The sequence below is a fragment of the Anthonomus grandis genome, chromosome 2 (assembly GCF_022605725.1).
Source record: "Anthonomus grandis grandis chromosome 2, icAntGran1.3, whole genome shotgun sequence".
Classification (NCBI taxonomy): domain Eukaryota; kingdom Metazoa; phylum Arthropoda; class Insecta; order Coleoptera; family Curculionidae; genus Anthonomus; species Anthonomus grandis.
In genome coordinates this window covers 1,409,509-1,432,282 of record NC_065547.1, presented here as the reverse complement: position 1 = coordinate 1,432,282, position 22,774 = coordinate 1,409,509, and the positions used below count along the sequence as shown (strand labels likewise).

Below are 22,774 nucleotides of genomic sequence, written 5' to 3'. Positions count from 1 at the left end.
TGTGTTTAACCTGATCCTGTTTATTTTTTCCATGGCTGTGTTATATTTTTTACGACTTTCTTGGAACCAGTTTTCGGTGAAGTATTGATCAGTGTGTAGTGCTTCATTATTTCCTCATTCAGCTCTTCGATAGCTTCCCATTTGCCCTTGAAGTCTTCCTGCATTTGTGTACAGCTGAGTGCTGTAATATCTCCCATCGTTTCATCATTTATGGCCTCGATGGTTTCTGTAAAATATTCAATTTTATGATGCTGCTTCTTTAGTCTAAGAAGCTGTTCTTTTTCAGGTTCACCGAATTGCCATTCTGTTAATATTTTTCTGTAAGCTTCGTATTTTACTTTTATTTGATCTTTATAATTTGTTGTAAAATACGGGATTGTTGTATTTTCAAAGCTAAGCATTTTGCTGTGATTGTTTGCCATATATCATCAAGCTTTTCTAATCGATCAGTAACGTTTTTGGCGGTCTTTCTTAATGCGCTATCTTTTTTGAAGTCTGATGCTGCTTGACAATGCTTTTTCCTAATTCTTCTTGAGCAAGGGCAAGTTTGTTCATCTCCTCAATCGCTGTCGTCATATTGCAGCCGATTTCCAGTACTTAATACCACCGAAATTTGGGCTATTATCGTTTTGATGAGAGCCTTTATTGCTTGCCACTAGTTGTAATGCGTTCAATTTAAGCAGAAATCAGTGACTATACCCGCTAGCGTTAACTGGCTTGAATATGTTCACTTGATTCCGATACAATATTTTTTTGCCAGCGTTAACTAGGCTGAAAAGATACTGTGGTTAGTGGTGTATGGTTTTATAGGACCAACTCAATGTTTAGTTCCGCCAGCGTTAACAGGCATAGAAATAACCATAGAAATTGTATTAATCTTCCTCGCCAGCGTTAACTGGACAACTAGAAAGATATGTAATCCTCAGTTAACTAATGATCATACAATTTACTCCCGCTCGATATCAGTACAATAATCTTCGCCAAATAATTCTTTATACCTGGCCTCTAGTCTTCTTATGAATGCTGCTGATTCTTCGGTTTTTTGTGAACTCCCGTTTTGTTTTCGGTGTCACTAACTGCGGGTTCGCCGTACGTGGACTATCTGTCACGGCGGCACCTTCCCGTTGAAATTGGTTGGTCTTCGTGAATTCAAATGATTGTTCAATTGTCACTGGTACACCAAATTTGTGTAGTTGGACGTTTATGGAGTCTGAACAGATTCAAATCAATTGCTTCCGCTTTTCCTCACGCTTGTTCTGTCTTTGATTCTTGTTCAGTTTTCTCCTGGCCATAGATTCCTGTTATCCACTGCTATCTTCTCGAATGTATTTCTTGATGTTACCCTACTCAGTTCAGGCAAACAATACACCCTGGTTAGCTAGATTTTTTGCTCGAAGGACCAATGTTAATACTGGTGTCTTGCACCTTGATTGATTTGTTGCTAGTATGTCACTGGCAGCATGGTGACGAGTACTGCGGGTTGTCTTATTGTTGATGGCGTGGTTTTGCTGGATGTTAAATGAGACATAACGTGGTCGTTAATGCTAATTTTATTCATTTCACCTAGCGTATTTATAGTAAATGCAATAGTCGATTCATCCCTTTTAATTTACAATGGGTGACTTGGTTTTAGTAATAAATGTAGGTCAGGCGTAATAATGCAATAATGCTGACTGGAAGGTTCATTGATATTAATTTAGGTATTTTATATACTATGCGAAACAATACGTACAATTTAAGATTTTAATAAAATTAAAACTAATAGCGGTTAGACATATGGGTTTTTTTATAGAGTAGTACCTAAAGAATAAGTTTGATCTCCAAGGTGAACATTCACTTCACAAGTTCAAAATCTCAAAAACTACTGAGTTTATTTCTTTCAAATAAAAAGCATGATATTCAGGAGGGTATTCCCTAAAACACTTGCTTAAGGTTCAAATTAATTTAAACAATATTTTCGGAATTATGAATTTTTTTCTCGACTGATGTCCGATGAGCAGACTCGAACATCAAAGTGAGCCCTTACTTCAAAGTCCAACATCTCAAAAACTACTAGGTTTATTTCTTTTAAATAAAAAGCATGATAATCAGGAGGGTATTCCCTAAAACACTTACTTAAGGTTCAATGAATTCAAACAATATTTTAGGAATTATGATTTTTTTTATCGAGTGATGTCCGATGATGAGGCTCGAACATCAAGGTGAGCCCTTAGTTCAAAGTCCAAAATCTTAAAAACCACTGAGTATATTTCTCTCAAATAAAAAGCATGATATTCAGGAGGGTACTCCCTAAAACACTTGCTTAAGGTCCAAATTAATTCGAACAACATTTTCGGAATTATGAATTTTTTTATCGAGTGATGTCCGATGAGCAGGCTCGTACCTCAAGGTGAGCCCTTAGTTCAAAGTCCAAAATCTCAAAAACTACTGGGTTAATTTCTTTCAAATACAAAGCATGATATTCAGGAGGGTATTCCCTAAAACACTTTCTTGGGGTCCAAATTAATTCGAACCATATTTTCGGAATTATGAATTTTTTTATCGAGTGATATCCGATGAGCAGACTCGAACATCAAGGTGAGCCCTTACTTCAAAGTCCAAAATCTCAAAAACCACTGAGTATATTTCTCTCAAATAAAAAGCATGATATTCAGAAGGGTACTCCCTAAAACACTTGCTTATGGTTCAAATGAATTCGAACAATATTTTCGGAATTATGAATTTTTTTCTCGAGTGATGGCCGATGAGCAGGCTCATATCTCAAGGTGAGCCCTTACTTCAAAATTTCAAAAACTACTGGGTTTATTTCTTTCAAATAAAAAGCATGATATTCAGAAGGGTATTCCCTAAAACACTTGCTCAAGGTTCAAATGAATTCGAACAATATTTTCGGAATTATGATTTTTTTTATCGAGTGATGTCCGATGATGAGGCTCGAACATCAAGGTGAGCCCTTAGTTCAAAGTCCAAAATCTCAAAAACTACTGGCTTTATTTCTTTCAAATAAAAAGCATGATATTCAGAAGGGTATTCCCTAAAACATTTGCTTAAGATTCAAATGAATTCGAACAATATTTTCGGAATTATGAATTTTTTTCTCGAGTGATGTCCAATGAGCAGACTCGAACATCAGACTCAAAAACTACTGGGTTTATTTCTTTTAAATAAAAAGCATGATATTCAGAAGGGTATTCCCTAAAACACTTGCTTAAGGTCCAAATGAATTCGAACAATTTTGTCAGAATTATGAATTTTTTGATCGAATAATATCCAATGACAAGTTCAAAAACCACTGCTACTATTTCCTTGAAATAAAAAGTATGTTATTCAGAAGGGTATTCCTTAGAACACTTGTTTAAGGTCGAAATTAATTTAAGGTTAAGGATTTGGGTAGTCAGGGCCGTTTTGGATACATAATTTTTTTGCTACGTTTCTTAACAATTTTTTTATTATTCTTAAAAATGTTTCCGGAAATAATTGGAATATTTCTAAAGGGGTTTTAGTCGAAGAAGGAGCATTTCTTGCCTAATAATAATTTTATATGAGAACGTTCTTTACACTTCAAAAACATTCTTACTTAAAGCCAAGGTCCAAAAGCTACCGAATTTGAGGCCTTTGGAACTCATTGTGTAATATTAAGATTTTTATTTAACAGTTGACACTTTTGGACATAACTTAGGAGCTACTCAAAATATATTTCCAAAATTTTTTCACATTGACATAGAGCACTTCCTGAGGATGAATCTGAGGGTAGAAACATTATTCTGGGTTAAAGATTTTAGTAGTTAGGGCAATTTTGGTGAAGGGATTTTTTCTTTAATAGTTTGTTTAGAAATTTGTCATTACTCTTGAGGATATATAAAAAAATGGAATATTCGTAACTGGTTAAAGACAGGGCGGTTCCTTCTCAATAATTTCATGTTTAAACGATTTTTATGCCCCAAAAACTTTTGGAATTAGAGGCAATTTCCTCAGTCAAGGGTCAAGATCCAACAAATTTTTAATTTATGGAATATTTTCGTGTATAACTTAGAAGCCACTCAAAATATTTTCGTATTTCTTTTACATTCATATAGACAGATTCTTGAGGATGGATTTAAGGGTAAAAACGTACTTTTGGGTTAAGGATTTCGGTAGTCAGCTGAGTTTTTTTTTTTGCTGAAATTTTTCAATATTCTTAAGGATATTTTGGGAAATAATTGCAATATTCTTAAAAGGGTTTCAGTCAAAAAAAGGGCAATTCTTAGTCAATAAAGTCATATGAAAAAGGTTTTTGTAACTCAAAAACTTTTGATGTTTTGAGGCAATTTTCTCAGTCAAGACCCAACGAATTTTGCATGCAAGGGACATTTTTGTGCATAACTTAGGATCTACCAAAATATTTCTATACTTATTTTATATCCATATAAAGAAATGTTTGAGGATGAATTTAAGGATAAAAGCGTACTTCTAGGTTAAAAATTTCGGTAATTAAGAAAGTTTCGGTTAGGGCCATATTTTTTGATGATTTTCTTAGATATGTTAATTATTTTTATCTTAGGAAATAATTGGAATATTATGAAGAGGATTTTGGGCAAAGAAAGAGCGTTTCCTTCTCAATAATTTAATATAAGAACGATTTGTTTACCTCAAAAACCTTGGGAGTTAGAGGCATTTTTCTCTGTCAAGGATCAAGAGCCAACAAACTTTGAACTTATGAGACATTTTTGTGCAGAACTTTGACATCAGAACTGATGAGCAGGCTCGAACATCAAGGTGAGCCCTTAGTTCAAAGTCCAAAATCTCAAAAACCACTGAGTATATTTCTCTCAAATAAAAAGCATGATATTCAGGAGGATACTCCCTAAAACACTTGCTTAAGGTCCAAATTAATTCGAACAATATTTTCGGAATTATGAATTTTTTTATCGAGTGATGTCCGATGAGCAGGCTCGAACATCAAGGTGAGCCCTTACTTCAAAGTCCAAAATCTCAAAAACTACTGGGTTTATTTCTTTTAAATAAAAAGCATGAAATTCAGGAGGGTATTCCCTAAAACACTTGCTTAAGGTTCAAACTAATTTGAAGAATATTTTCGGAATTATAAATTTTTTTACCGAGTGATGTCCAATGAGCAGACCCGAACATCAAGGTGAGCCCTTACTTCAAAGTCCAAAATCTCAAAAACTACTGGGTTTATTTCTTTTAAATAAAAAGCATGAAATTCAGGAGGGTATTCCCTAAAACACTTACTTAAGGTTCAAATGATTTCAAACAATATTTTAGGAATTATGAATTTTTTTATCGAGTGACGTCCGATGAGCAGACTCGAACATCAAGGTGAGCCCTTACTTCAAAGTCCAAAATCTCAAAAACTAATGGGTTTATTTCTTTCTAATAAACAGCATGATATTCAGGAGGGTATTCCCTAAAACACTTACTTAAGGTTCAAATGAATTCGAACAACATTTTTGGAATTATGAATTTTTTTATCGAGTGATGTCCGATAAGCAGGCTCGAACATCAAGGTGAGCCCTTAGTTTAAAGTCCAAAATCTCAAAAACCACTAAGTATATTTCTCTCAAATAAAAAGCATGATATTCAGGAGGGTACTCCCTAAAACACTTACTTAAGGTTCAAATGAATTCGAACAACATTTTTGGAATTATGAATTTTTTTATCGAGTGATGTCCAATGAGCAGACTCGAACATCAAGGTGAGCCCTTACTTCAAAGTCCAAAATCTCAAAAACTACTGGCTTTATTTCTTTCAAATAAAAAGCATGATATTCAGAAGGGTATTCCCTAAAACACTTGCTTAAGGTCCAAATTAATTCGAACAACATTTTCGGAATTATGAATTTTTTTCTCGAGTGATGTCCGATGAGCAGGCTCGTACCTCAATGTGAGCCCTTAGTTCAAAGTCCAAAATCTCAAAAACTACTGGGTTTATTTCTTTCAAATAAAAAGCATGATATTCAGAAGGGTATTCCCTAAAACACTTGCTTAAGGTCCAAATTAATTCGAACAACATTTTCGGAATTATGAATTTTTTTATCGAGTGATGTCCAATGAGCAGACTCGAACATCAAGGTGAGCCCTTACTTCAAAGTCCAACATCTCAAAAACTACTAGGTTTATTTCTTTTAAATAAAAAGCGTGATAATCAGGAGGGTATTCCCTAAAGCACTTGCTTAAGATCCAAATTAATTCGAACAATATTTTCAGAATTATGAATTTTTTTATCGAGTGATGTCCAATGAGCAGACTCGAACATCAAGGTGAGCCCTTACTTCAAAGTCCAAAATCTCAAAAACTAATGGGTTTATTTCTTTCAAATAAACAGCATGATATTCAGGAGGGTATTCCCTAAAACAGTCGCTTAAGGTTCAAATGAACTCGAACAATATTTTCGGAATTATGAATTTTTTTCTCGAGTGATGGCCGATGAGCAGGCTCGTACCTCAAGGTGAGCCCTTAGTTCAAAGTTCAAAATCTCAAAAACTACTGGGTTTATTTCTTTTAAATAAAAAGCATGATAATCAGGAGGGTATTCCCTAAAACACTTACTTAAGGTTCAAATGAATTCAAACAATATTTTAGGAATTATGAATTTTTTTCTCGAGTGATGTCCGATGAGCAGGCTCGTACCTCAAGGTGAGCCCTTAGTTCAAAGTTCAAAATCTCAAAAACTACTGGGTTTATTTCTTTCAAATAAAAAGCATGGTATTCAGAAAGGCATTCGCTAGAATTCTTGCTAAAGGTCCACATTAATTTGAATAATATTCTCGAAATTATAAAAACTTTTATGGAGTGATGTCCGATCACTAGGTTCGAAAGTCAAATTAAGCAATCACTTCAAACTTCGAAAACCGAAAAACTACCGTGCCTATTTTCCTGAAACAAACACCACAAGATCCAGAAAAGTTCATTATTCTCTACAACATTATACACCAATAGAACCAAAAATCTCTATTCGTACCTGTATATCCCATCGACAATTCCATTGGCCTCAATAAATTCCGCGCAACTCTTCAGCACCGTAGGCACGTCCTTCCCGGAATTGAGCAGATGTTCCCCCAAATCGCACCCGAACACCCGCTCCTTCAGAATTCCGCTCTGTTTCAATCTCCTGCGCGACGGTCTGTTAAGAATAAAACTTCTGAAGAATGTTATCAGTTTGCCGTGACGACGCAGGACCGGTTTCACTGGACTAATTGCTAAGGACCTTTAAAAATTAAAATCAAAATTTCGGTATTTCAGAAGGAGAAGCAGAAGCAGAAAAAGAAGAAGAAGAAGCGTCGTCACTGTTAATTAGTATAAGGGAGGAGAGATTGTTACCAGTGCGATAGAAAAAGAGAAGTGTAAAAGAGTGTCTTACCCGACTACGGGGGGCGGCAAGGGCATGTTCCTGGGCACCTTATCGCCGATAATGTGGACGCAGTGTTGCGGGAAGAATCCCACCTGGAAACCCCGTTTGCCCCGCCACCACATCGATTCCCCCGGACTCGCCATATCGATTACGGAAATCATGTCGCCCACCTCCAAGTTGAGTTCGTCTCGAGCCTAAAATTCGTTAAAGGTTAATCATCAGGGGGCTGCACAGTGTTGCGAACAATAATTGAGAGAAATTAAAAAATCAACAATTTTTTTTCTGCGTATTTTGGATACTTGTATATACAGTGTAAACAAGGAGGTTCAGAATTAATTTTTATTAATTGAATGAAATGAATATCGATTGTTAATAAGATCGATCTTTTGTTATCGATTTACTTCTGGATCGATCTTATTACGAACTTGCTCGATCTTAAATCGATTCAAACTATCGATTTATTTTATTTTTTGGGCATTGCTTACCTGCGAGACGTATCTGCGTACACTATAAGCAGCGGCGACTGCCGGTGTATTAATACTCCTGCTCTCCTCACTCGGCACAAGTAACCGATGGCCCTTGTTGTCCATTTGAAGCCAATTTAACACCGGACCGCAATTCACCGAATTATCGGCGATCTGGCTGAAACGTTCCAGGTAGTAGGCCAGTTTTTCCTGAAAATGAAAATATTTCATCAGATCCTCCGCCCCGTTGATTCAATCAAAACCGAAGGGAAACCCGAGCAGAGTAATTTGAAACGTCGCTCAACTATAATTTATCTCCCCGGGGGTGATTAATTTCGGTTTAATGACGGTAAAATCCCGACGGCTATTTCCGAAATCACGATGACCTATATTTAGGTTTTGGGCGGTTATTAGTGTTTTATAATTTAACGTTTATATGGTTTGCTTAATAAACGATTACAGGGATTTTGAGACACCCTTATGCATCCACGAAATATGAAGGAATCAGATCATACACTTTGGAAGAACAGTTTTCGAGATTGTATAACTATCTCAATTTCAGGTCAGCCTCAAACTGGACTTGGACTATAAACATGAAACAGCAAGATTTATTCTTTTCATGATACAAATCAATAAAACAATGTTTTTAGCAATACAGAGCTTTCATTTATAGTAATACGACAAAAAAAAGGGATCCGGAGAAGACCAGCCTTTTGCCTCACCATAACATCCACGTCATGTAAACCGAAAATGGCAAGAGACCCGCCGGGAAACGAGGATCATCGAGACTCTATTTTCGGGTCTAAGTGCTGCTGCTCGTCTCTTTATAGTCTCATAAATATTTCATTTTGGGCCGGAATAAAATTAATGTTGTGCTGCAGAAACCCTCTCTGCTGTTGCTGCTGCTGTCGAATTGGCCCAGTTTGATGGTGACCCAGATAGGGACACTGCCAAAAACGTTTCGGACGACATATAGAGACGCACTGTCTACGATGTTTTAATGCACTGTTTAGTAGACTGACTTTTATCTAATATAGGGACCTATACCGGAAGACACAGGCAAAAGGGAACACTTAATAACTTTTTTACTTTTCAAGATAAATAATTGAAATTTGGTATGGCGATAGAATAGTTATAAGAGCATCTTTTGACATATTTTATTATTTTCCATTCACTTTTACGTACAGTAAAAGCTCTTTGTTCGCGGTGTATACGTTCCGTAAATATGCCGCGAATAAAGAAACCGTGAATGGAATGGCAATTTATATGGGATTATAGGGGATACGTTCCTAGGTGACAAAATAACAAACAAGTACATACATACATATATAAAAAATTAATTTAATTGAAGTTTTTGACCATATTGATGATTATTACCTTCAGGCTTCAGCAATGGCTTAAAGAAATTTGTAATTTTTTCTTGCTTGGCATTTTTTAAAAGCTCCTTAAATTCATATGGATATTCAGCAGTGGCATTAGCAATTTGCGTCTTAAAAATAAGACTTCGTTCCATAGATGTATATAAGATTTTTTGAATTTAATGTCACGTTTCCAGTGCTTGTTGAAGCCTCTTCTTCAATAGGCTGCGAATTTAATATTTCCTCTAAGTCTGTTTCAGTCAAATCTTCATCTTGCGATTCAAGCAACGTCTGAATGTCACTTGATTCTATCTGTTCGAACCCATCTCGTCCTATTTTATTCGCAATTTCGGCCATGTTTGCAGTCAAAGTTTGAATTTGCACAGATTCTTCGTTATTTTCTGCAGTCAGAGCGGCCTGTGTCAAAGGAACCAATACGGCGGCGATATCATTTAAGAATATACTTTGGGTATAGTTGTGATAAGGTAAATTTTACTTTTTTATTAGTCCATTTGACGATGCGTTTACAAAGGATATTCTGTTGAATACCTATTTGAATCCTTTTTATCAATATACAGTAGTGGCCAAAAGTAGATAGACAAAGTATTATTTTCATATAACTGCTTAAAGATTTACCCACAGGTCCCCTAAATATTAAATTATTGTTATTTGCAAGGCGGTCTATAAAAAGATCCCCATAAATTTCAGTTAAATATTTTGCTTGCTATCAGATAAAGCAATAATATAAATATAGCTGGTCAAAAGTAGATAGACAAAAACAATTTTGGAATTATTTTTTGTCTAGATATTTATAAAATAAAAATAGTGTAGCATTGCTTCTCTTTAACTCAAGGTGCAACATGCCACGCGGAATTAGATTCTCTTTTGATTTAAGACAATGCATTATTAATCATTAATAATCGCGCGGGTGATCGTCAAATTGATATTGCTCGTAGATTTGATGTTAAAAGAAAAGCTGTTTGGGCAATTATCAAAAGATATGAAAGGACAGGATCGTTAGAGCCAAAAAATAAATCTGGTCGACCAAAATAAATGGACATTAGAGCTGTACGCAAATTAAAACAAATTAGCCAGAATAATTCTTTCATGACTTCTCGTCAAATTCAGATAGAATTACAGGCTCTAGGGATTTGTAATGTATCCTCAAGGACTGTAAGACGAAGGTTGGTAGAAGAGAATCTATTTGCACGTAGGCCAGCAAAAAACCGTTGCTTTCAAAAAAGAATCGCTTAGCCCGATTGGAATTTGCCCGTCAGCATATACACTGAACAAAGCATGAATGGAAACGTGTTTGCTGGAGCGACGAATCGAAGTTTAATTTGTTTAATTCCGATGGAATTCAATATGCTAGACGTCCTTCTGGCCAGCGTTTGAATCCCAAGTGTTTTGTGTATAAGCTTTTCCACACACGGTATTCTGGGTTGTGATTTTTTTTTTTTTTTAATAAAACACCAATTTTTTGGTAAATAACTGTAATTAAAAGAATGAAATAAAGCACTGCACTAACTGTACAATTCTGTTAAAAATTGTATAGAATATACAAATAACCGAATCTTGTGTTATGAACTGTTTAGTGACCTGTTTGGCCTGAAGTTAAAAGGGTGAATGTAATAAAAAAAATATGGATGGAGTGGAGAATGTGGCTGTGTAAAATGCTTACATAATGAAACGTTGCATTTTTGATTATAGGAGGATCTTTGTACTATTTGTCGGCTTTAGTAAGGAAATTGAATAAGCGGTTTTAAGAAATTAAAATCTAATAACTCTGTTTATAAAGTTAAGACTGTTTATAAAACTTAATATGCCGCCTGTAATAAAATATTAAATTTATATCATGCGGCTGGCGCGGCGACTAAATAAATTATAGTCTAAACACCAAGTACACAAAACCCACAGTTTGTTAAGCATGGAGGTGGATCAGTGATGGTTTGGGGTTGCTTCTCAGGTTATGGAATGGGCCCGTTACATCGCATAGAGGGCATAATGTACAGGGATATTCTCAGAGATATTATGTTGCCCTATGACGAAGACAATTGACCATTGAGATTCCAATTCCAGCAAGATAATGACCCGAAGCATTCCCCCAAATTATGAAGCAATTTTTCGAAGGAGAAAAAATACCAGTTTTAAAATGGCCATCCCAGTCACCCGATCTTAATCCCATCGAAAATTTATGGAAAATTGTAGATCGTGATATTAAGGATACAAACTATTCAAATAAAGGTGAATTATTCGAACGGTTGCAACAGAAATGGAAAAATATTGGTTTTAAACTTATAGACAATCTTATTGAAACAATGCCACGTAGATGTCAGGCTGTAATAGACAATAATGGGTATTTTACAAAATACTAATATTGTAGATGGTTGAGTTTGTAATTTAAACAAAATACTTCGAAAATAAAAAGAGTATTGGTTATTTTTTAAATTTGTCTATCTACTTTTGGCCATTACTGTATATGCACCGACGTACTGATTCGATCCGCGAATAAAAAAATTTTTAGCCGCGAATATATAGGAATTGGGTCGCATTTTTTTAAATCCGCGAATGAAGGAATCGCGAATAAAGAGCTTTTACTGTATTTCAATAAAAAATAATATTCTAAAAACAATAATACTGTATTTTCCATTTTTTGTTTTATACTCTTTTATAGATTTTTATTCTACTACTATACTTCTATAGAAAAAATCAATTTTTTAAATTTTAAAATAGGGTGCCATGAATGCGTTGAAAATTTTAATTTTTAATCAAGTAATCACGGAAAAATCGTTTTCGTTATATTTTATGACTTAAATCTTTTACACGACTATTTAAAATGTCTAAACCATTAATTTTGGCAGTTACTTAATTTTTTTAAATAACACATTATTGAGAACAACCACTTTTGAAATGCGATTTCTTTTTCCCAATAATTTGATATAATTATTTTTTTTAACTATTCTATTTATATATCAAATTTCATTTGTTTATCTTGAAAATTAAAAAGTGTTGTTAAAAAGTAAAAGTGTTCCCTTTTTTCTGTGTCACCCGGTATAGATGGGTTATATGTTTCCGGCTATATCGGAAAAAATAAGCTATAAAATGTATTAGTATTTAAATTTTGGATTCTTGCTATTTTTGCATTGAATTGTTGATAACGTTTTTACGTTTTATGAGGAAACTGTAAATTTTTGATTTTTTCACTTTGATTGAATTACAAAAACTTTCTTACCATTAAACATAGATACATGAATCAAAAAGTATTATATAAAACTCAATACTTAAGAAAATTTAGGTTTTTTAAAGTTTAAAGTTTTTGAGCAATCTATATTTATTTTCTATCTTTCATAAAAATAACTTTTTAATTGTAGAAAATAAAAACATAAATCAAAGGTTATTATATGAAATTCAACACTTGGTACGGGGTCTTTCCCCATATATTAACCCGAAAAACATCAGTTTATTCTCATCCTCTTCTAATCTTTAGACTGAGATAGGGATATGTGAATGAGATTTCGATTTTTCTATTTCATCGTTTCATCTTCTAACTAGTGTTTGGATCACCTGGAAATAGTGTTTTTCTCTCTTAATGTGTCTAATCATACCCAAAAAGCATCAATTCATTTCAATCCTGTTTTAATTTTCAGATTGTGATAAAGATATATAAATGAGAATTTGATTTTTCCACCTTTTTCTATATCATCGTTTCATTTCTTAAATAGTGTTTGGATTGCCTGTAAATAGTGTTTTTCTCTCTTAAAGTGTCTAATTTTACCCAAAAAACATAATTTCATTACCATCTTAATAACTTTGTTATTTTTGAAGATAGAAACAAGGATTAAAAATGGTTATATGATACTAATACTTAGGACATTTTATAAAAGAATATTTTTTTTGTTCATTCAATAACTTTTAAGAAAACATAAATTGCGAGTGATTATTTCCTATTTTTACTTAAAATTACTGATAACTTCTTTGCTCTTCAAGATAAAGACGTGAATCAAATATATAAAAATTCAATAGTAAGGACATTTTATACAATAATTTTTTTTTGATAAATTAGTGACTTTTTTTTAAAAGGATCAAAATTTCGCATTCTTAATATTTTTACATTTTGACTAAATTCCAAAATTTCTAATAGCTTTCTTAATATTGAATATAGAGGTATGAATCAAAAATGAATATATAAAACTTCGCACTTATAATATTTTTTTACAAGAATAATTTTTTTTTGAGAAAAAAATTGTTTTTTCAGGACTATTTGTATTTTGACTGTTTTTACAGTTTGGCGAAATTCCAAAATCTTTAATAACTTCTTTACTATTGGAGAAAGAGATATTATAAAACTCAACCCTTAGTACGTTTAGAATAAATTCTTTAAACCTTTCAGTACCAGTGGTTAGTTGAGCTAACCACAATTTATAAAATTTGTACGTAAACGTCTAGCGATCATTTGATCTAACCACAATGCATACATACTGTGTTGCCTAAGTAGTATATTATATGGAAATATTACATGCATGCTCTAGATAGCAATAAATTCGGTTTTTATTTCGATATTTGGTTAGTGTGAAAGGATTGTTTTGTTCTGGCGTAAACAAGTGCATTTGCTTCACGTTTTGAAGTGGTTTTGATAAAAAATGGAAGGTAAAAAGATATTTTTTTAATAATTATTTGTTAGAAATTAATTGTTTTATCTTCAATTTGTTATCATCAATTTGTTATGCCCATTACTTTTATTTTTGTAAAACAAATGTGTGGTATCCCGGTCTAACCACCAGGCATCAGTAAATCTCAGAGGTATCAGAAAAGTTTAAGATTATTGGTTTACAGGAAATTTACGAATGGTTTGAAATAAAGACTTCGACTATAATAGTCTCACGCGGTTGGTTCTTGATGATTTCCAAATCTAATAGGAGTTGAAATATACATTTGCTATGGATATTTTTTATTACTAGTGATTTATTTCACAGACGGTTTTTAATTTCTTTTTTTTCAGGTCCGTCCAAAATTACTTGGAGGTGGGAAGAATTATAAAATAGCGATCTTGAAAATTTAATCAGTAGCATACCATCTGATAACGAATCAGAGGTCTCTTCCGTTACCGAAGATGATATTTGTGACGGTGAGGACATTTTGGATATTATGGCAATGGACGTTGATATATTAGAAGATGTCGAGGAACAGCAAGATATACCTGCAGCTGTAGTAGTTATACCGAACTATGAATGGGAATCTGAAGATGAGGTTCCTTTGGCGCAATTACAATTACAGCTTAGAAACACTACAATACAGTGGACAAACCAGACAACATTTTGTACACAGGTTGACCCATTTACTGAAAATACTGGACCCGTTATACCACAAGATCTAGAAAGTCCTACTGATATTTTTTTGCATTTGTTTACGTTGGATCTAATCGAAAAAATTGTATTCGAAACTAACCTTTATGTCGTTCAAAAACAAGGTGGCAATTGTAGTTCATTTTGCCAACAACTTCAGCTGAAATAAAAGTGTTCCTTGGTCTGAACCTTCTGATGGGATTAAAGCCTATATCCAGCTATCGTGATTATTGGTCGTCCAGAATTGAACTTAGAGATGATTATATAAATACTGTTATGTCCAGGGATCGCTTTGGCTGGTTGTTGAGCAACTTACATTTGAATAACAACGCAACTAAACCGAAAAATCAAGATGACAATTATGACAAGCTTTACAAAATTCGCCCACTCCTTATCAAATTCTTATCAAAATTCATTTATGCCAAGTGAGTATCAAGCCATAGACGAATCTATGATACGATTCAAAGGAAGAAGCAGCATTCGACAATACATGCCGATAAAACCGATCAAGAGGGGATACAAGGTGTGGGTAAGAAGTGGCGAAACAGGATTTATGTCGCAATTTCAAATTTATACGGGTAAAGTTTCAAATCTTACTGAAAAATCCTTAGGTGCCAGGCTTATAAAGGACTTATCTAGAGAATTACTTGGTAAGAAGCATAAATTATACTTTGATAATTTTTTTAACTCGATTGAACTGCAAAACAGTTTACTGTTGGAAGGCATTTATGCATGTGGAACCGCCAGAAAAAATATGCCAAACGACTTGCGTGACGATAAGCATTTGAAAAGAGGAGAATCGAACTATCGGGTATCTACAGGAGGAATTGTAGCCTTAAAGTGGATGGATAGAAAAAGCGTACATTTTATTTCAAATTTTCACGATCCTGCCAACCGGGAAACTGCTTCTAGCAGAAAAAAAAGACGGCTCTAAAGAAGATGTAGAATGCCCTTCACTTGTTAACGATTATAACCGGCACATGGGGTACGTCGACAAGTTTGACATGTTAAAGTCACTGTATGAAATAGGTAGGGAGTCACGAAAATGGTGGCACCAAATTTTTTGGTACTTTGTGGATGCTACAGTCATTAATTCCTACATCATCTTCAAACAAAGAATGCCAAATACTATGACCTTGAAATAGTTTCGGCTTTCTGTAGTGAGCGGCTTAGTTGGTTCAAATCCAGAACAAGTGAAATGTGGTCGGAAAAGTGCAGAGAAACCCCTAAATAAATTCAAACCTCTTGTACCTCAAGAAGTAAAATACGATAAAAATGCTCATATGCCCATTCACACTACTTCTCTTAGAAGTGCCCAATGCAGTAGCCGCAAGGAACCACATCGAACCGTATGGAAGTGCTCAACATGTAACGTCGGATTATGCCTGACCTGAAAGATGTAAGAAACTGTTTTTAAGATTTCCACAAACCATATTGTCTATTTTTAGTGTGTATTTTTTTTCAAAAATAGACACTTATTTTTTTTATACTATTTTATGTTCAAATACCCATTTAAATAAAGATTTTTTGGTAGTAACTGTTTTCTTCGTAATTTAATTAATTCCGTCCTCAAAGGGTTAACTGAATCATTTATGAGAACAATTAAAAATTCTTTGCTTTACAACCTTCTCACCCATGGTAGTTGTGATAACCCGTATATACTTTTTTAATTATGAAAGACATCGCTTGGCACGGCAATAAAATTCCAGTCAGATAACAATCACTCATCGAATCAACTTTTTATACATCCCGTGCAATAATTTACAATAAATCAATGGCGAGAACATGAAGACGCTTTAAAAAAACGTTTTGTCTTCCTTTAAACCTAACCAACTGTACCTCGAGTTCTTCCTCGTTAGCGGACATCTTTGACAGGTCAGTCAACTGGGAGATCTTCCTGTCAAAAATGCACTGGTGCACCTGCTCGTCCAGCATTTTAAAATTTTCAAAGTTTCGTTGCACCAACCAGCATTCTTCTCCCGACGTCACTTGTACCATGAACCATTCGGTTTCTTCGTCTTCGTTTGCTAAAACAAACAAAAATATAACATTATTATAGAGTAGCCCAACAAGAGATAAAAGGTCCTTAATAATTGTACGGTTGATTGAGAATATAGGTATATAATTGACCCATATTCTGAACACCGATATTTTGAACGTAAACACTTAGCACTCGGAAATGATACTGGTTTAAAAAATGTATAAAAATGTGCTCGATATTTGCCTTTGTCGATTTGCAAATCGGCAGTTAAAAATCGACAGGTCTGCTCCTGTAGTTCCACAGAATTTCTCGGCCGACTGATTAGTCACAAAAATATAAATATAGGCCTTATCAGAATAAAAACATTTTTCTTTGAATGATTTAATAAATAAGAACTTTAAGTAAATACTGAAAATATCTAGCTTTTGCTAGTAAGTAAAAGCAAAAGGTTATTCACTTCAATTTCAGCAAATGCTATTAGCAAAAGCTAAATCTACCTAGTAAAAGCTAAAGCTTATACTTCATACTAAAAGCAAAAGCTAAGTTTTTATTCACACTGCCCAGTATTCTAAACTCGTCGAGTGGTAAATAGCACAATAATAAGTCGCATATTGTGCTACAATGAAAACAGGAAATGTGTGAAAGTAGTTGAAAGAGTTATTGCTTTTAATATATTAAGTCTAATCTTAATCATTGTCCAGAATTAATTAACCATTTTTAGAAAAAGCTTCGAAAATAATAATATTTTCTTCTGACAACCTTTTGTGACGGTTTCCTTAACAACATAATATATGTTTTAATTCTCACTACACGTGCAAGATCTTACAATTTTTAAGAAACAAGCTGTATTTTTTAAATTTATACACATTATTCGATACATATATTTTTCTCAAAAAATTTACTGGTAAAAGTGATTTTTTATCAAAATCTTTTTAAATGGTGCTCTAATAGTAATTACTAATACTATTGCTCTATTACATTAAACTCTTAATAACCGTCAGGTATCGTTGGTAACATTACTTTGGTAGAAGAGATCCCTTCTCAAGAGACTTACTGTGTTGGGAGTGTAACGATTGATCCATGCTCGTCTGGAGGGCGACCTGCATGGTACCGGGCAACTGGACCCTCTCGTAGTGGAAATGGGCGCATTCCTCCAGTTTCGGGAAGCGACAGGGCTCCGCCCCCGGCTGGGGCGCCCCCCCGGCCGCCTCCGAGATTTGCATCTCCGAGGGCGGTACTGCGTTCGGTTCAGAGCATAGTGTCTGGAAAATTCCAATGATTTCTTATTATTGTGTCTTATTATTAAATAAATATAATATAAATTTAAACGAACGAAAAACAATCAAATGTTTAAGCTAGCTTTAAATATTGAAGTGGTTTCAAAGAACTTCAGTTCATTTCCTTTAAGAGTCAAACCTAAAAAGTTACTTCAAAAGTGTCTCTTATAACCAAGCCTAAAGCTCCATGGATAAATTAAAATTTAAAAATTTTTATAAAACAAAGGGTTGAGGCGTGACAAAAATTTAAAAGGTAAAACTCTATTTGGATTGAGTAATATACAAAAAGTGAAAAAAATTTACTCTAGCTGCAATAAAAAAAGAAAAGAAAAAATAATTGGACTCGATAAGTGGCAATTCAAAGAAAACTTGGACAGTCTTAAAAAATTCAAAATTTGTCAAATCCCAATGATATCAATAACTATTTTGCCACATACTTACAAAATCAATCGAACTGCACAAACAAAATTAACTTTTATTCAAATAATTTTTACGACAATAATTTAAAATTTAATTTTAAAGTATCAGACGCATCAACAGTTTATAGAATATTAAACAATATAAAGCGTAATGCTACTGGAGTAAATGAAGTATCACCACTAATGCTGAAAAATTGCAATCCTTACATTGATTTAACCCATATCATAAATTGCTGTACAGAAATTGGCTACTTTCTCGATTAATGGAAAATGTCTGTAGGAAAAGCCCTGCCGAAAACACCAAATCCCAGTGGCTTTAATGAACTTCGCATAATCAATATCTTTCCGGCTTTGTCATTAACTTACCCCCTTACCCACCCCACACAATTTATCAGTAAGAAATTGTTTTCAAAAATCATTGTTTTCCAAAATAATACCCATGAATAACAGCTGGTTTCGTCGTTAATAACACAGTTTGTTTATTTAAATTTATATAATTATATATATTTGTATTAATAAATATTTAATACAAAAACAGTAATCTTAGATTGGATATGGACAAAAAACCGTGATTTTTCAAATTAATTTCTTACTAGTGAAATGTTTAGGGTGGGTGGGGGGTGTAAGGGTTGTGTTTATTAAAAACAATGTTCTTGCAGAAAATATATATTTATGATATAATTTTATATAGAAGTATTTAGTATAAAAACAGCGTTATTAGATTGGACGAAAAACAGTGATTTTTCAAAGAACTTTATCAAATATTTGAGGTGTAGTAATCGAGTTGAAAAACTAGATATATAAATCCCGTGTAAATTTTTTTAAATGCTGAAATGTTCTCCCTTTTGTAAATAGAATTATATATAAATATCTTGCAGGGATTTGAAAGTTTTTTTGATTTAAGTGCCTGGAATATCCTTTAAATTATTCTGAAACCTCTCCTAGGCACTTTAAACACTTTTTCCAGCTTTTGAAAGACTTCCAGCAATAAGTGCCTGGAATATTCTTTAAATTTAATTGCCCTTGCCCTGAAGTTCCTGGCTGAAACTTATGTTGGTCTTGGTATTTCACTGGTACTTTCTAATATTAGATCTGAAATATCTGGCCTTGCCTCTGGGTGGATATTGGCTTCCACAATCAATGTTTGTATCTTCTTGTACAGCCAAAATCATCCAGGATAGAATTACTAAAACCACATAAGTTACTCTCTGCCATAGAGCAGGAAGTTCTTCAAAAAAATTAAATATCACATCGATATCCAACAACCAAATCGAGAACGCAGCATATGTCGGTTATCAGCAACCTATTTATAGTCCGCGCTCGCTGTTATTTAACCAATATAATGCCCGTATCTCCTGAAATTCTCAAGAGGTTTTAATAATTTTTTGTCTAGATAGTAACAATGAATACCTAAATCGAATTATGGTGGTCCCAAACCTCTTCAAACTAAGGTTTCGGTGTGATAATTAATTAATAAAAAGTCAAATGTGAAAGGAATGAAAAAGGCTCTAACTGCCAAAATTACCAAAGTATTGGTAAAGATTTGGTTAAAACTTTTTTCTATAATAGATAATAAATATCTAAAATGATTTTAGATGGTTGCAAATGAAAAGTTTTTTTCGTAAAAAATTATTGAATTGTTAGATGTGAAAAAATATAAACAACTGTTGTTCCGTCAAAGCGGAATGGTTACTTATTTATATATATATTTTTTTTCTTTATTGGGTCTTGTGTTTAAATATAATTAACATGAGCTTTATTGGTTTTAAATTCTAATCTTATTCTAATTACTTTCGCGGCCTTTTATCGCGTCATAGTGAGACAGCCTTATTCTTTGACCGAGAAGAGTCGCACGCATCACCAGGTAGTACTGCACCGAATTTTGATGCAGTCAGGAGAAGCGCATAAACCTTGAACAAAATAGGTTGCTCTCAATATACACACATATTTTTCGCGAGTGAATTCCAAAGACATTAAGTGCCGGCACGTCTTTAAGCAAAATAACCCTCCGGAGGTGAACCTGTGGGACAAGCAGTTTGAATTGGATAGAAAGAGAAGCGACAGCAAGGTAGGCCACCACTTTAATAGGGTTGTCTGAACCGTCGTAATATTTCATTCCACCTATAAAAATACAGTCCACTATTCTAATTTTACCCCCAACATTTTTGGTCCTTCGAGCCGGATTTGGATTTAAGATTTATTGCATATATTTAGCTAAAAATTACATCCAAAACGTGTAGTCAATAAATAACTAATGCATAAAAAACTCATGGTCAAACTGCTATCTTATCGGTAAACCTCATGTTAGAACTTTTTTTGGTCAAAGATAGAAATTCCGTTCTCGGGTCAATCTGATCATACCGTCTACCTGTCTCTCTCCTCACATCTAGCGTCTCGACGTTTCGCGTCGCGTTGCGCGTCAAGTACACCACGCACGGTGACGTCCGCTGTAGCGCCGCTGTCGATCGTCCGTCTTTTATATTGCTAGTGTCACGATTTTTATACAGAGTGAAATCAAGTCGGTTTCGTTGGCTTTACTTATTCATTTTCATACTCTTCGCGCGGACTTATAATTTGGTTTTCATTGTTGCCTCTTATAGTACTCTTACTTTATAGTTAGTTATACATCACCCTTTATTATATTTATATTAATATTTTATGACTTTTCGGTGAAAGATTTGGTAATTAATATTAAGCCCCCTGGTTTGCCAAATCTTCTCTCTCTCTCTTTCTCTCTTTGTGATACTCATAGGCGATATTTGCCTCTCTCTTCTTATATATGGTATTATTTGTAATATTACTCATAATATCTCGCATAACTCCCTCAATTGTTTTGATTATATATTGTGACAGTTTCTCTCTATTTGCTATACCTTCTCAGAAATTTGTTGCAATTTAGTGTATCAAAACTATTTCATTTATATGGTCTCATCCATTTCTCCTTCTCTTTAATGCTCTTAATATCTCTTGATCTCTCTATATCTCTGCTCTTGCGTGAACAATTTTATAACTAATTTAATCAACTATACCCTTCACGCTTAACGTATAAAATAAATATACAAAAATAAATCCATTTTTTTTGAATCTCTGAGTTTGTAGCTCTATATCAATAGGTATAAGTAGCTTGGTTAATTTCACCTCATTAAGCATTTTTTACTGTTTAATCAAAATAAGAAAAATAATAAAACCCCTTTCTCATTTTGTCTAAAACTTTGTTTTTTGCTCAGCATTGCTTTATCTCGGATTAAAATATTTAAATCCAAATTTAATTTTTCTTCTTTCGCTCACGTTAATATGGCTGATAAAAAGCTAAGAGGCCTTATTGCTCAACGCGATAGTGCTGTTAGCCGCTTAGAAGAAATCAAAGTAGTTGCTGATAATGCCATTAATAATGTACGCCTTCATACACAGTTAAAAATTCGGGTCAAACACCTTGAAGGGATTGTTACTGAATTCAATAATCATCACGCCTCCATTTTAAATATTGTCGCTCAGGGTGATGATGATGATTTGGCGAATCAACAGGCTATTCGAAAACATTTTGATGAAAATTTTTATTCAATCCAAGCAACTTGCGCTGAATTGTTTGATAATACTGAGCAAGGGGCAGAAAGGGCAACCCCCAGTCATGTTAAATTACCTAAGCTGGAACTTAAAAAATTTAATGGCACTATAAAAAATTGGAAGACGTTTATTGACCTCTATGATTCTATTATTCACAATAATTCAAGTCTTTCCAATGTAGAAAAATTTACATATCTTTTAAATTCCTTAGAAGGACCCCCACTAAGCATTGTTCAGTGTACTCCTTTAACTGATAATAATTATAACATAGCTTATAATACATTGAAGGGTAGATATGAAAATAATCGATTAATTTCGGTTAGTCACTGGCGTGAGATTGAAAAGACTGTGAAGCTTTCTGATGAGCATGATGCAAAATCTCTTCAAACTCTTTTAGATACATTTACTGAACACTTAACTGCAATTGAAAATATGGGTCACCCTGTCGCACAATGGGATTTCGTTTTATTTTACATGCTATTTGATCGCCTTGATTCAAGCACAGCCACGAGGTTCGAACTTGAGTGTGGTAAATCTCTAGACGAAATTCAAAATAAACACAAGCATTTTGAAATTTTATTAGACTTTCTTAAGAAGCAGTGTATCGCATTAGATACCGTCTCAAGCTCTTTTAAAGATGTAAAGCCTAGTACTTCTAAATATATAAAACAAACAGCAATGCCAAAGAGAACTTTTGTTGTTAGTGCTGCGTCATGTTACTTTTGCCACAAAAATAATCACTCAATTTATAAATGTTCAGAATTCTTAAGTAAAAATTCCCACGAAAGATATAAAATTGCAAAAACTAATAAATGGTGCACCAATTGCTTAGGTTTAAAACATAACTCGTTTAATTGCTCATCTCGTCGCCGCTGCGAAAAATGCTCCAAGCCTCATCATACCCTTTTGCACCATGACTCCTTTGAAGCTTCTCAGCCACCTGCCGTTGAGCAGGAATCTTCTACAAACTGTGAGTACAGATCTCAACCTGTTGCCTTGACCAATATCAAACCACACAA

The 22,774-nt window shown here is 33.8% G+C and overlaps 1 protein-coding gene across 3 annotated transcripts in view; it reads right to left on the bottom strand.

The window, feature by feature from the left end:
* The window catches only part of LOC126750300 (GTPase-activating protein CdGAPr), a 139,766-nt gene that overhangs the window by 84,618 nt on the left and 32,374 nt on the right, over positions 1-22,774 (bottom strand). For 2 of the 3 annotated variants that reach the window (XM_050459870.1, XM_050459872.1), the window contains 5 exons: positions 17,550-17,757; positions 16,354-16,541; positions 7,836-8,024; positions 7,360-7,544; positions 6,961-7,206 (listed from right to left, as the gene is read on the bottom strand). In XM_050459870.1, the coding sequence (XP_050315827.1) occupies positions 6,961-7,206; positions 7,360-7,544; positions 7,836-8,024; positions 16,354-16,541; positions 17,550-17,757 (1,016 nt within the window). The remainder of the gene's footprint in view (positions 1-6,960; positions 7,207-7,359; positions 7,545-7,835; positions 8,025-16,353; positions 16,542-17,549; positions 17,758-22,774) is intronic. The other variant, XM_050459871.1, reaches the window with a different exon arrangement.